Source organism: Plodia interpunctella, chromosome 9 (assembly GCF_027563975.2).
Source record: "Plodia interpunctella isolate USDA-ARS_2022_Savannah chromosome 9, ilPloInte3.2, whole genome shotgun sequence".
Lineage (NCBI taxonomy): Eukaryota > Metazoa > Arthropoda > Insecta > Lepidoptera > Pyralidae > Plodia > Plodia interpunctella.
Window position 1 is genome coordinate 1,824,457 of NC_071302.1, and position 15,210 is coordinate 1,839,666.

General features: G+C 36.8%; 1 protein-coding gene across 4 annotated transcripts in view; it reads right to left on the minus strand.

The window, feature by feature from the left end:
- The window catches only part of Root (Rootletin), a 52,464-nt gene that overhangs the window by 18,712 nt on the left and 18,542 nt on the right, over positions 1-15,210 (minus strand). For 2 of the 4 annotated variants that reach the window (XM_053750090.2, XM_053750089.2), the window contains exons 2-15: positions 8,905-9,003; positions 8,301-8,486; positions 7,398-7,612; positions 7,009-7,174; positions 6,218-6,427; positions 5,398-5,634; positions 4,900-5,039; positions 4,495-4,609; positions 3,999-4,235; positions 3,016-3,167; positions 2,228-2,373; positions 1,714-1,844; positions 1,142-1,338; positions 386-551 (exon numbers count right to left, since the gene is read on the minus strand). In XM_053750090.2, the coding sequence (XP_053606065.1) occupies positions 386-551; positions 1,142-1,338; positions 1,714-1,844; positions 2,228-2,373; positions 3,016-3,167; positions 3,999-4,235; positions 4,495-4,609; positions 4,900-5,039; positions 5,398-5,634; positions 6,218-6,427; positions 7,009-7,174; positions 7,398-7,612; positions 8,301-8,486; positions 8,905-9,003 (2,397 nt within the window). Of the gene's footprint in view, positions 1-385; positions 552-1,141; positions 1,339-1,713; positions 1,845-2,227; positions 2,374-3,015; positions 3,168-3,998; positions 4,236-4,494; positions 4,610-4,899; positions 5,040-5,397; positions 5,635-6,217; positions 6,428-7,008; positions 7,175-7,397; positions 7,613-8,300; positions 8,487-8,904; positions 9,004-9,389; positions 9,546-10,709; positions 11,091-15,210 lie in introns of those variants that run through there. The other 2 variants (XM_053750092.1, XM_053750091.1) reach the window with 2 other exon arrangements.

The following is a 15,210-nucleotide window of genomic DNA, read 5'->3' on the forward strand; positions in this document are numbered from 1 at the left end:
AAGCGCGTTGCGTTTCACGTACACGCACTTTGGCCGTGGGCATTGCGAAAGAGTAGTTTCATTTATGTACAGCTCGACCATAAACAGTAGAAATTAATTAAAGTGGAAATAAAAATTTTCCATACAAAATTGTTGCCATACTTCAAATACGAAGAAACTAGCGCCCTGATTTTTCATGTCAACTTTTTATGGTCAAGCTGTAAATTGTGTGTTACAAATTCAAATTCAAATTCAAATCATTTATTCAGAAATTAGACCTTCACAGGCACTTTTTCTCGTCAATCTTTAAATTTATAGTTATTTCTCACAAGCTAGAAACGACTAATTTATTTATATATCAAATGAGGGCGCCACTGGCCTCAACGCGCAGATCGTCTCCACCCACCTGTTTCTCTTCGCCATCCTTGACATGATCTTCGAGAGCCCTATTAATGCGGCCTATTGTCTCGTTGGCCTGTTCCAATCTCTGTTGAAGGCGAATAATTTCTTCATTCAACGTGTCCTTCTTGCGCACCATGGCTGTCAGCTGAGAACTGAGCTCACCACGTTCTCTGACAAATATATGAGAGAAATAATGTTAAGCTGCGTCGAGGTTAGAGCAGCTTCGACTTGAAGCCAACTGAGGCTGCTGTGAAGTCTCCACCGAGTGCACGGCTCGGACTGAGGCTCCTTTGAGCGCGCCAAAAAAACCGACAAAATATCACGGCGACCAATTTGCCTCACGGCGCGGCGTGCCTCGGGTTGAGGCAGCGTCTCCACTTGTGCGGCTGCCTCGCCCCGAGTCTACCTCAAATGGATACGCAGCTTTAAACAAAACTCATTTTTGACGCAAACTGTCAAATTGTCGTTAGAGAGATCTTGTTGCATTCAACACGTAACAAAAAAATTCGTGTAGTCCGTGCAGTATACCGTTGAGGAGTTGGCCAATCCAGGATGGTTATGCTTATCATAATAATGAATTGTCATATAAACTGAAGCGACGTGAAAAAAATCTACTCTGGAGGACAAGCGGCAGTGCGTGAAATTATAATTACAAGATTTGATTACAAACAGACAGACAAATATCGGGACAGGTAAAACTAAATAAAATCTTGCCACTTATTATTAGTTAAAAAAGCAACAATTAATATCCCAATCTCACCTCACAACTTGTCGCAACTCCAACTCAACTTTCTCCCTCTCTCCTTCCAAAAACTTGATCTTCTCATACAGCGAGGCCTTGTCAGCTTCCAATTCCATCCTATTCTGTTCAGCCGCCAGCAACTCTTTGCGGAGAGAGTTGAGGTCCCCTTGCTGCTCTGAAGACTGGTTTGACAGGGAGGATTTCTCGTCTTCCAGCTAAAGTAGTTATATTTAATGTTTATTGTCGTTAGATTAACGACCTCGGTGGCGTAGTGGTAAAGTGCTTGCCATTGAACCGAGAGGTCCCGGGTTTGATATTTTTCTGATTGATGATTGGATTTGATGATTCTGATTGGAGATAAACATCCAAGACCCAGGAAGTCTTGGATGTTTATCTATATATGTATTTATTATAACATATAGTATCGTTGAGTTAGTATCCTATAACACTATATCAAACTTACTTTGGGTCAAGCTCGATCTGTGTGATTACTCTTAATATATTTATTTATTGAGTTTTGGTGGCACTAGTCTCGCAATCACTTAATAATGGATTTAATCTCATATTGATTCGTCTAAAAACGAACTTACATGTTTGACTTCATCTAGTAGTTTCTTCTTCTCACACTCGAGGTTCCTCACGGCGGTTTCCAGTTTCTCCACTAGGTCCTGAAGGTCGGCCCTCTCCATCACGATCCGTTCCAATTCTATTTCCAGTTCATCTAAAATACAAACTATATAAATATCCTAATTCTAACCTAAAAGTAAGTATGTTTGGTTGTAACCTCTTCACGCTCTATCTACTCAGCCAATCTTCTTGAAATTTTGCATACATGTAGTTTGAAGCATAGGGAAGGACATAGGGTCGAATGGTCATACCTTTCATCACGAAAAAATAACTGTTCCCATAGAAAAATTACGCGAACGAAGCAGCGAGCCATGATGGTAAGCGCCCATATTTGCACCACAAACCTTGCCAGTAACTTTACAAATAATATTTTTATCATCTCAAATGAAGTTTTCGTTTTATAAGGACGGGAAATGTCAGAAATCAGATTGCATAATACAAAAAAAAAATCGTAATGAATTTTTTGGTAAGACTTACTCCTATGCTTCTCCATCTGGGATATGACAGCATCTGCCTCCAACTTCTGCTGGTCCAGCAGGTCTCTGGACAACAGAGTCTGGTTCAATTCTTCACGGACGGTCACCAGTTCTGAGCGGAGACGAGATGATCGCTCCTCTTCCGCCCTGGAATAAAACATCGCTTTTTATTTTGTACTAACTTTTGCCCGCGGCTTCGCCCGCGTATTATTCACTGCAAAAACGAAACAGGCTGATTTTCATACAAACGTTCATCCCCCGTAATAGTCTTATAGTCATTAAGGGGTTGATTTTTTAAAGTAGCCTATGCTTGAACTGGGGTCGTTAACTACAAGCATATATATACCAAATTTCATTAAAATCGGCCCAGCAGTTTAGTAGTGAAAGCGGAAGAGAAGACAGAAAGACCGACTTGCGCATTGATAACATTAACATGGAAGTATGGATGTTGCAAAGTTAAATGATTAAAACCAACGAATGCAATCCTAACTTAACAACACTCAAATGATTCTAATCGATATCTCGCACATTTATACATCGGAACTAATAGTTATGGTACAGCACGTCAAGTTACCCTGCGTGAATCCCTACGGCGCGGTAATAACGGCGAGTTTGCAATGAATTTAGGTAGGTTGATGTGCCGTTGACTGTACTAATCATTCGATCTCGAAAAATCGTGACACAATGCATAAACACTTGTTATCCGGTAGCCGGCTACCAGTACGGGACGGGATTAAGATAACAAGTATATTTAAAACTATAATTTGAATTATAAGTTTATTAATTTACCTCAAAACAGATTCCCTGTTGGAGCCCTCTCGGTGTAAATGATCCACCTCACAATTCAAAGCTCTCTTTTCACTTTCCAATCCCTCAATAGTTTTCTCGAGACGTGCGTTTAGTTTCTGCAGTTTCTCGTAGTCCGACGTCAGAGATTCCACCTGGTCAATTAATATCCAATGACATTAGGAAAATATGTACATAACTATATATAGAACTAGCTTTTGCCCACAACTTCGTATGTGAGTAGAAATCCGTTTCCCGTGGGAATTTCAGGAAATCCCTTCTTAGTGCTCCCCTACACTGTCCTAGGAACCTACACACCAAAATTTCAGCTTTCTACGCCCAGTAGTTTCGGCTGTGCGTTGTCTGTCAGTCCGTCAGTCACTTATTTTGGAAAACGCCCTTTTTAGGAAGTTGTCGTGAATTATAAAAGGGTTGCCATCTTCAGTGAATTAATTGATTGGAAAATGATGTGTGTGAACGATTCATTTCTATAATGCGCTAACAACAGGCCTACCATCAACTTTTACAGAGCGATTCTAATGCAACTCTTCAAATTGGGAACCTAAAATTTGCATTTATTTGAATTTGCGATGCAAATCAGTTTAGGTCCTGATCGCATTAACATATGATAGTAGGAACCCTTTATTCGCATAATTTTTTTTATCGTAACGAGTTAGGCATATATATTTTTGACATAATAATATTTTGACATACTTGTTTTTCGGCATAACTTTTCAATAAGCATAATTATAGTTTAGGCTAATGTATTTTACCATAATGTTGATTTGCATAAAGCTATAGGTTAGGGTGCGGTTTAATAGGTTATGCTTATAAATTGTTATGGTTATGGTAGGTATAAAATCTTATGCCAAATTAATAGCAAAAGTATGCCATGTTAAATTATGACATAAAATTGTATGCATAAAAATAGAGAACCATGATGATAAGCCCCCAGGTCGAGCTCCCCACATACTTTTCCAACTTACCATAGCGTTGATCTCCACCCTGTTCCTCTCCAACCCACTCTTATCCCCTCTTAGAGCCTCCAAAGTCTTCTGCATACTCTCTTTGTCTGACGTAAGTTGGTTAATATCAGCATTCGCCTGGTCCAACTTCGCTTGTAGATCCTGGAGCTTACTTTCAAGAGATCCTATAGTGTTGTCAGCAACTTCGCAGTGCTTGCGACTAGTTTGGAGTTGTTCGCGTGTATTTTGAAGTTTCACCTAATTAATAAAGTTTTTATTATTAAATTTACCAACTTAATAGAAGAGCGATCTTAAGGGAACTCTATATCTTTCTTTGTCTATGGTCAGAGAAATCATAAACAGATATAACATGATCTAGATAGGGGATTTCGTAGAAATCGTACAAGACAAACGCGTATTGGAAAATAAACGGAAGCTAATTATTATAAAGAGTTAAATATAACTGACTGAAACCATAAAAGAAATATAGATACATATATAAACAGTTCGTACTAACCTGAAGCTCGTGTATTTGAATCTGGTACTTGTGTAGAGCGGCTTGCACGGCCGATATGGTGCTCTCGGCGAAGGCTGTCGCGTTGGCCGACTGGGGTACGCTACGTTTTGGAGACCTAAGGTAACACACAGAGAAATAATAAAAATATGGTGGTATAAATATTGAACTTTTATCCTGTCACAGTCTCCAAATTATAACCACGAAGCAAGAGCAAAGAAGAGACATCTTGTACATTTTTATAAGAAAAGTTGAGTGACGATACGCGGGGCCGACGCAGACGAGTGGAGTAAGCGATTCTGCCGCGCTCTGTTCACAGATTAAGGGAAAACGTAATATGTGATTTGTCCATATATATTTTTGTGTTTGTATATTATATTCTTTGGGTAGGAAAATCAATTATCTCACCTGTCTGCGAGGTGTATGTGTGACGTGGGCATTATATCGGACTCTGAGTCTTGGATGAGAGCTCGAGCCACATCCTCCAGAGCTGCCCGCATAACACCAGCATCAGAACATTGTGCCTCGGCTATTTCACAACGCTCCTCCTGTTAGTATGTATTTATCATCTTCAATAGCTATTCAAACAACGTGCCCACTGGTGGGGCACAACCCTTCCTTATGGATAGAAAAGCCAGTGGTCCTAGGTTCGTATTTTACTCGAGCCACATGAGTTTGTATACCAATCTGACTCATGTATAGCAGCTTTCATCGATCACCACTTGCTTCCAGTGTTTAGTACAGTAAGTTTAATGCACTAGTGTGTATATTTGCCACTAGTTGGCATTCAGTTGTCGCAAAAGTCATGTCAGGTGTCCTTTAGGCGACTTGAAGAAAATCTGACACCATAACACACTCGATAAAAATGAATGAATGAGAAATAAAGAACATAAATAAGAGTCTCACCAATCCCTGCAGTTCGCCAAGTAGACGTTGAATACGTGCGTCTCTTTCCCTCAATTCAGCTAAAGCCTGATCTCTTTGAGAGGACATATCTCTCAGGTCCACTCTCAATGCTTCAAGACCAACGTTCGTTGACCCTTGACCCGATGACCCCTGGCCTAAGCCTGACAAATGGCAGATACATGACTGGCCCTGTCCGAAGGATGACATTCCAGACGTACCCGCGCCTTGCGAATCAGGCTGCAAAATAAATCAGTGAATCAATGCAAAATGTACCTTAACGACATGAAAAGACTTTTACAAGTAATTATGTTCATAAGTGTACATGATGAAAAACTATTGATTACCTAAAAAGGCATTTTGTTATATAGACCTCTTGATAGTTAGATGTTTTGCCACAAGGGCGATTAGCTAGCTAGGCAGATTGCTCATTAGACGTTTCGCTTGGTTGGACGTTTTGCTTCTTAGGCATTCTGATGGGAGGGGTAAATAATCAATTTCCATAAAACTGTGCAACAAAAGTTTTCAAAAATATTTTCCTATTTAAAATACAGTCATTTAATTTAAACAATTTTTAAAGAACAACCCTTAATCAAGTTTATAAATCAACTAGCGGCCCAACCCAGTTTCGCTCGAGTAACCATAAGTAGCCTATGTTACTCCTGAAGGTTTTGTCCATCTCTGTGCCAAATTTCAGTAATTTTTGAGTTTTTTCATTACAAACAAAAATACTAATCTTTTATCTTTATAACATTAATATGGACTAGGCTGGGATAACTATAATTGACTTGATACTATACTTATTAACTCCGAAATAACTAACCTTCAAAGTCTGAGCAGCAAAAGCATTGATGGAGTAACCACTGAGCATGCCCAGCAGCTCCCGGGCAGAAGAATCGAACTCGTTCCTCACTCGGTACAAATCCCGCTCCGTGGACGACTGCAGCTCGGCATACTGACGCTTCACGGAGACCACCTCGCGCCATAAGTTGAGCAGACGGTTGTGCTCACTTGAGTAGTAATCGTTGAAGGCCTGAAAAATATTTAGCAGTTGTACTTACCTCACTTGACCTGAACTTTAACCTTAGTAATTTAAAAGCAAATTCATCAACAGCATTAACATGGGGTCCTGGGAAACCTGGGACCTTTAGCGAAGCCATTGATTATTCAGCTTCTTGAAGGAGCTGGCCTGGCTCAACAAGCAGCAGCTATGTAGAACTATGTACAATGCAATACAATGCAGAACTATGTAGATAGTTTTGGCATTGTATAGAGTCAAACTAATGAAAACAAGAAACATTTATTCAGAAACTAGTGGCCTGTCCCGGCTTCGTAAAACCTCAGGTAAAAACATCATACATATAATTCTGGAATCACACTATCTATTGGTAAAACAGCATGAAAAAAATTTAGTTTTCGAATTTATTGAGAACAGACACCACAGAGGATTTTGTTTTATAATATGTAAGGATTAACATCACAGGCATTTTTTCACATCAAATAGTTTTAGTATAATTTTATCTGCTTATCCATGATGCAAATCTATCTGGTGCTGAAAGTTTATCTATATTGACAACTGAAAAAAATCTGTTTAAAATATACATTCACAAGTACCTGTTCTTCATCCTTCCACTCATCCTCCTTGATGGTCATCTCATCCCGCAGAGCCTCCCAGTCGTTGGTCAATTTCTGCAGGTCACCCGTGAGAGCTTCATTAAGCTGATGGGACTCCTCCAGTTGGTCACGGAGCAAGTTGTTCTGAGCCACAAGTTTCTCACATCTAAAAACAGTAAAACCTATTGTTGATGCCAAAACAGCCTATGTTTGACATAAGCAAATTTAGGCCAATTTCAATAAGTAGGAACCTACAGCTATTGAAATCGGTTACAGTAATGGTTAGCTAATAGACAAACTTCCACATTTATGTATGTTCATTAGTATGAACATCATAAGAAAAAAAAAAGATAAGCAGTATTGACAGACAATGATTATTTTTCACAAACCTGCGTTTCTCCTCATCCAGCCGCCTGAGGGCAGTTTCCAGGTCATTGATCCTCTCATCTTTTCGAGAGTCAATGCTGGAAGGGGTGGGCAGAGCGGCCGACGCCGGAAGGGCGATGCTTGTCTTGGGAGGCGTGGGACGGTACACATCACTCCGGGGGGTCGTCTCCAACATGTGCGACTCCAACTCCGAACATCTCTGCTTGTATTGGAGCACCTAAAAGAGTTGGAATTGCTATGGCTCATGTTTGGATTTGCTTGTGAAGAACTATTGAAATCGTTTTGTATATTGTGTCAGTGTAATAAGAACAATTTTAGTTGCATGTATAAAGAACCATTAATAAGTCTTTTTAGCTGAACTATACAATAAAAATAGAGAAAAGAAATTTAAGAAGTTAGGTAGGTACCAAAGTATGTTTTTGTTTACAAAAACAATTGACATTGACTTGACATTGGGTTTTTCTACTGTCACCTTGACAGTTAAAGCAAAGTTATCTCCGCTGTAGTTATGCCATTGAAAGTAACTTCTGATACCTACCTATGGCATGCCATGGTTAAGTTACCCGACTACGGCTAAGCGAAAAGAAGTGTTATAATTTTATCTATTGGTAGGTTTATTTGCATAAATATTTTCAAATTCAATAGTTAAAATTAGGATAAAATATTTTTATATGTTATGCCCCTATATGTATAAATAATTTAAATTTTCTTTTTCTTTTTTGTATTTTATGCACACGCTAGTCTGCATCTATGTACCACTTCTCCTCTCACGGGTCTATTGAAAGAGATTTCATTTGAAATAAGTAGCACCTTTGTGTAACTCATGTTTATAATGTAATTTATATTTTAAGTTTCTTGTGTACATAAATTGATAAATAAATAAAAATACTTTAATAATTTCCTACCTTAGCCTGAAGCCTAGACACCAAGGCAGCTTGCCCCTGCTGCGCGCGGCGGTAAGCATCCAGCCTGCGTTTGTGGTCGGCAGCCTCGCCGGCCAATCGCGCGCGCAGCTCCTCATTTTGTCGTCGTAAGTCGCTGCTAACGCTACCAACCGGCGAATCCATTTCTGGAGGTGTTTCCAGGGACTTCTGTAAACAAGAATTTCTAAGTTTCAATGGTTTGGACTCGTTCTACTAGAAACGCAGACAAGAAACTGTAAATAACCGGCCGGAACCCTTTTAGTTCATGGGCATTAATTTAAAATCACCTACTATTAAAATATTTATATAGGTTTCAAGCTACCGTGCACAAATCAACCAAAAAGAAAAAATACGTTATTAGTTAAGTAGGTCTACCATTGAAAGAATTACGAGTAATTAGGTAGGTATTTACCATTTGTATCAAAATAACTATTGAGAACAAATTATACTTATTTACAGAAGACATAAACATAAATACTTACCTAACTAAGTAAGTACAGTAACTATAGTAAGATCAAAAGTTCAAGAAAATTGGTTGAGCATTATAAATAATAGTTAGGCATTACTTAGGTAATAAACATCCCACCTCCTTCTTCAGCCGTTGATGAGGAAGAGCGCTCGTAGGCCGCCTGCTGATCGGAGCCCGCGCGCTCCGTGGCGTGGTCAAACCTTCCCTCGAAGGCAACTGAGAGTGAAGAAGAAAACACATAGGTAAATACCTAATATACCTAAGTCCCTCGCCTACTTAAGAAAGGTAAGTAGGTACATAACGTCTCAAATTCCCGACGTGAACTAAAAGAAACTATATAAAGATTTTAAAATAATTGGTAAAGTAAGAATATAAACGGATTAATGAACTTTAGATTTTAAACAAAACCGTATGATCGATTCGTTTCAGAGACTTAAATTTGTGCGCGAAAATCTGTAAGAAAATGCCTTCACATTATAGCCTTCATTACAATTTTCGGTAATATGCATAATTTAATGCAGTCAGTACATAGAAAATATAACTTAGGTCACTATAACTTCAAGTCTAAAAATCAATAATCATCAAAGGAAAATAAATATGACCTGAAATGAAACTTTTTTCTTCACTTTCCGCTTATGCTTAACTTCGAAATACATGTGCCGGGAAGATTTGGACTCAAGAGGCATTTTACTTCGTTACTCCTCCAAAATAGATCTACCGTGGAAAACTAAAATTATAAGGAAACGCGTAAAATACGGCCGTCTGGTAGCCCACGTAGGGAAAACTATGCTATCAGACCAAGGCATCTAATTACCACCCCGTAATGCACCAGACCCCTTGCAAGTTGCACTAAATCTGTCTCTTTCCAACACAAAATAAATATAAGTACCATTTGCATATTTTATGCCTTTGTGTGTACAGGTACTTAAAGTATTGTAGGTATCTGTGGTACAGATAATAAAGAAAATTACGGGTTGTCTACACGTGGGTCTAATAACTAGAAAAATAATAAAACAGGTACCTAGGTAAGTTGATTACTGTTCTACGTAGGTACTGTACGATAGTCAAAGTAAGTAGGTATAGAGGTTTTATAAAGTTTAGGTACCTCACAGGTTTTTATCTGTGAAGTTTTTATATCTGTTTATGCTTACATTAGCAAATCTATTAATCCTGTTTGCTTGCTAAGTAGTTGAAAAAAGATACAGAACCGAAAAGAAGAGAAAGCCAAGAAGAGCCTATAACGAAAAGAGAGAGCTACGTATAGACAAGACAACCCATAGAGCGAGAGAGCCACGATGGCTAAAGATAGAAAAAAATGGAAATAACTCCACCGACAAGTAGGTAGGTACCTTGTTCTGTAAACATATGAATGAAAAATGTATTTTATAACTTTCACACGCCTACAACTTAGATCATAAAACTATTATTAGATACGAGTATACTGATTTTAGTCTTCACTTGTAAAAAAGTGCATATATAATAGATAGATATGTGAATAAATAGCAGTATCAATTTCAATCATTCAACAAGAAAATTCATCTTAGTGAACTAAACACACTGTCTTTTGAACTTTAAATATTTAGTTCACCTGTAGTAATAAGCTCAGGTGAATTAAATCTACAGAGCTGTTTCATTATAAAAACTTCAAAATTCTACATTAGTACCAAGTTCTATTTTAGTGTCTATCTGTAACCTATACATTTGTATTATTACAGCAGTTTTATTTCATTCATAGACTCAAAATAACAGTCTAGCACTCAATTAATCTAGGTAACAGGTCAATTGCCTACACTAATGTATTAAAATGGCTGTAAACAAGTGCATTTAACCTTGCAATAAGGTAACCTTTCTAAAACAATATACATTTATTGAACCATACTTAAAGCGACACTATAAAATACCTTAACATAAGTTAGTCTTACCTATTTTGCGATCATAGAAACCGGATTTATGATTCACGACTCATTTTCACGAAAAAAATCCATTTCTTTGTACCTAATAGATAAACATCGCAGCCTAGCAACCCAATCAGGATATCACCATGTTGTATCAATATATATTTTTACTGATTCAATAAACTTGGAGATAACAATTCTTCGATGGCTTTTTAAATGTAAAGTCATCTACATTTTCATAGTAATGTTGTTCTTGTTTCGTTTCACATTTTATAGTTGTAGCGCCTGACAGTTTTAGATAGCAAAAATATTCTAGCAAACTAACGTTTGATTAGCGATTGTTTTCGACTTCTTACTATAGAATATTTTAATAATGCAATTTCACTATATGTGTTATTTTCACGGGCGTTTTTGTAGTACTGATTAAAAATTTAGTGCAGAGGGTGCGAGGTTCCGCGCTGCTGGTCACCACCCCCTCCAAAACATATTTTTTCGATATTGCCGTGAAGCTCTTGACGATATGTTAGGTTAGTTACAGTAGTATGCATTTATCGCTTGCGGCGAAGACAGAACAAATGATCATGAGTCTTATTTAACTAATTGTTGTGCACCAAGAATCAGAATAAATTCGACATCATAGAATCTACAAGACAACAGATTGCGTCACTGCTTCAGGCGGGTTCAATGTCCGATAACGCAATCCGTACTGATAAGGTCCCGCACATTCAAATTATGATTGTAACTGTCGATAGATATGGTTATTGTTAGAAAAGTTGAGAATATTGAAGCGTAACCTTGTTTGGCAATTTTAATGTGTCGATAATCTCTTGGTTAGAAAATAGTAGGTAGCTCAACTAGTATCCCAGACTTGTGGGATAATATATTACATTTTTAAATAAGTTTATTGTAAACGGTTAGTATTAAGTAGTAAGTACTTACATACATATTGCACCCAAAGGGCTTCACTCCCGTTATAAAAAGTAATAAGCAATATATTCATATTATTTATTCGCCAATTAAATAATGTACTAATTGTGCTATTTAACATTAATATTCTACTAAACATATTCGTATTCGTATATAACGTCTACTAGGCAAATTTCATCAAATTCTGCCTAGTAGACGTTGCTGGAATGACCAAGAAACATTACGCATATCAATTCTATACTTACGGCTTTTATTTGGATTAATTTTAAGGAATGAGACTCTCTAAATCGCTTTCTCCTTCATCTGCCTAGCCTGCTGCCTATCATCCTTTTCCTTACAAATTATAAAAAGAAGTCCTGTCGCGTATCTATTTGTATGAACGCGATAAACTCAAAAACTAACGAACGGAATTTCTTACGATTTTCATCAATAGATAGTGTGACACCTGGGGGAGATTTAGTGTATAAGGTTTTAAACTCTCGGGCGAAGTCAGGAAGGACTATTAATGAGAAAGAGAGAGAGAGAAGATAAAGTGGGTGCGCTAGGTACTTATCATAATAAATGGATTGTCATGGAAACTGAAGCGACGACGTGGAACTTTCAACGATTTAAGACAAGCGGAAGCAGGTGAAATTTGACTTAAAATAATTGATTACAGACAAACAGACATAGTGACTACTTAGTGTACTAAAATCAAAGCTTAAAAAAAAATCTTTATATCGATGTTTAATGGCAAATGTTCTAGACTTATTACGACTAATTCAACTGTTATGTTGTTATGTAATAAAATTTACTAAAACAAAAATAACAAACAATGACTTTCCTTTCGCAGTCATGTTGATAACTTCCAAATAAAAATAACGCGAGTGCGCATATGTTATCAGCATGTTTTTTTTTGTATGCACTTCGCTCTGTTCTATTTATTATTCATTCAAATTGTTTATATTTTCGTGCACCGTATCACACATAACCTCAAATATGTTATATTAATATTTTGTTATAATAATTTCAGCAATCTTGTATACGTAGCTGAAGGTTAGAACGTCCTTTACGATACGATCGATGAATCGAAATGCACTTTTTCAGTGATGAATTTATACTTCAAAATTTCTAAAAATAAATCGGTCTTATTGTAAACTTGGTGAAATGATTTTTCTTCGATTGCACGAAAATCGAAGTCCGGTCAGTGGGTAGCTTGACCACAGACGCCTAAATCTTCACATCCATCGACATCCTGAGAGGATATGATGTGGGAACAAGTGGTACTTAGTGTCTACTAAGTACCACTTGTTCCCAGTTTCACACATGATTTATTATTTTATTGCCGTTTATGTCAAAATATTGGGCAAAAGCCTCTCTCTCTTTCTTTCATGCTCAGCCCAGTGCTATATCATTCCATCATGTGTTGAACAACTTCAGTTCGTCATTCGGGTTCTTCCGAATGGCAAAAAGCGGTCGGGTCGTCCACGGATGGAGTCTGTGAGTTAAATATTTCACTCGCAAGAGATGCACCTCTAAAGTTATTAAAATTATAACTAGTGGCCCGTCCTGGCTTCGCTCGGATAAAAACATAACAGATTATGCCCCTAAACCTTCCACAGGAATCACTATCTAAAAAACCGCATGAAAATCCGTGCAGTAGTTTTTGAGTTTATGACGAACAGTCAGACAGGCGCGATAGAGGACGTTGTTTTTTATATATATGTAAGGATTACTTCTTTGCGCTATCCAGGATGAAAACAACGGAAAGCGTTTATATGAGAAATAAGGGAGTCCCCTTAATCAATAATTTATCCCTTATTAAATCCTTTAAACATAGATTAAAAGACTAACAGAAGATCTATGTATAGTCCTAGAAGTTTTATCTTTACTGAAATACCTAACTACTCACATGTTATTTTGCGTAAATAAATTTTTATCGTTCACATGTACCTATTACTTATAATAGGCATTACAAAAGTTGATAATCACATCATAACGTCGTTTTTTTATGTACCTATACTTAAAATATCAGATATAGTCCAAGAGCTTATCTACAGATCATCATTACAAGTATAAAACAAAGTCGCTTCCCGCTGTCTGTGTCTGTCCGTATGCTTAGATCTTTAAAACTTCACAACGGTTTTTAATACGTTTTTTTAAAAGATAGATAGATTCAAAAGAAAGGTTTAAATGTATAATTTATAATGGTTATGCCCGAGAGAAGAACCGGGACGAACTGCTAGTTTTAAATAAAATTTAATGTAATTTTAAAACTGATTAAAATTTAGTATATCAACCTAAACGTGTCTGAAACGTGTGTTTGAAATATCTGGGTAAGATATTTGTACTTTAATAAGGTACAATAGAAGATAAGCTAAGTACTTATCTGTAAATAGGTATGTACTTATAAATATATTCTGTAAAAAATAAACTAGTACCAAAGTACTTTGTTAAGCTTAGTTATATTTGAGTAGCTGATTTTGTTACATATCTTTACACAAACATTAAATCAGGTAAAAGAAAAGCTAAATGCAACAATAAAGGAAACTTCCTTAGTAACTTTTTAAAACCTAGAGACCATTAAACCCAAACTCCATATAAACCCAAAAATAAGCACATTTTGTAATATTTGTAATAACTAACATTATTTATTAAATTCTTTTTACTAATGCATATATGGATGTATTTTTCAGAAATAAATTTGATTTGATTAAGTAATGATGTTCAAAAAGTTATTCGACTCTACAGAGAAACGTAGTTACAATAGGGTAGTAATCACGGGAAAATAATCCATTTGAGAATAAAGGCCACATCCGTACAAAAATATAGCGAAGAAACACGCATCTGGATCTCGGTCTATACAAATGTGCCTATTGTAATAAAAGAAACTGACGCAAATCACTGGACCCAGCAAAGAGCGGTCATTGACACTAATTATCTTATCTCGTTGTTATTGATTTCTAACTTTGAATATTATTACTAAAGAAAATATACAATTACGCACTCAACACACCGATTTGATTTATTTTTATCATTCCACTCGCAGTACTCGAAAGCAACTCAAACAAATACCTATATTTCTAAATGAATTAACTAAAGGAATTATTGTACCTATTTGAAATGTAGTGGAAAATTCGTGTCATGCGAAGCCCCTGGCATAAGCTAGTCATTCATAACCTCAAATAACGTGCTATTGATTAAGAAATAATTATGAAACAACGAAATATATTTCCTTTTATGCAGCTATCTATTATGAAATAAAAGCATAATTAAATACATGTAAATTGATTATTGGATCGAGGGTTACCACCCTGGTGACTATTTCTTAGGTGTTATATCTGTCTTTTTCACTGCTGATCTCTATCAATCACAAGACAAAATCTGTGCACACGAGCTGGTCTTCCACGATATGGGAATACAATGGTACCTATTATGGTATCCGTTACCGTATGCGGAAATACGTATGCGTTTATGAAAATTGTGACAGCTAATTTTTTTTTTGACGATTTTTCTTTTTACTCCAATGGACTGATTCGGCGGCTATAGCGACAAATTACGGTATACTTATTTAGTGTCGTGTTGGCTTTGAATATAGGTACTTTATACTTACTTGATGTAA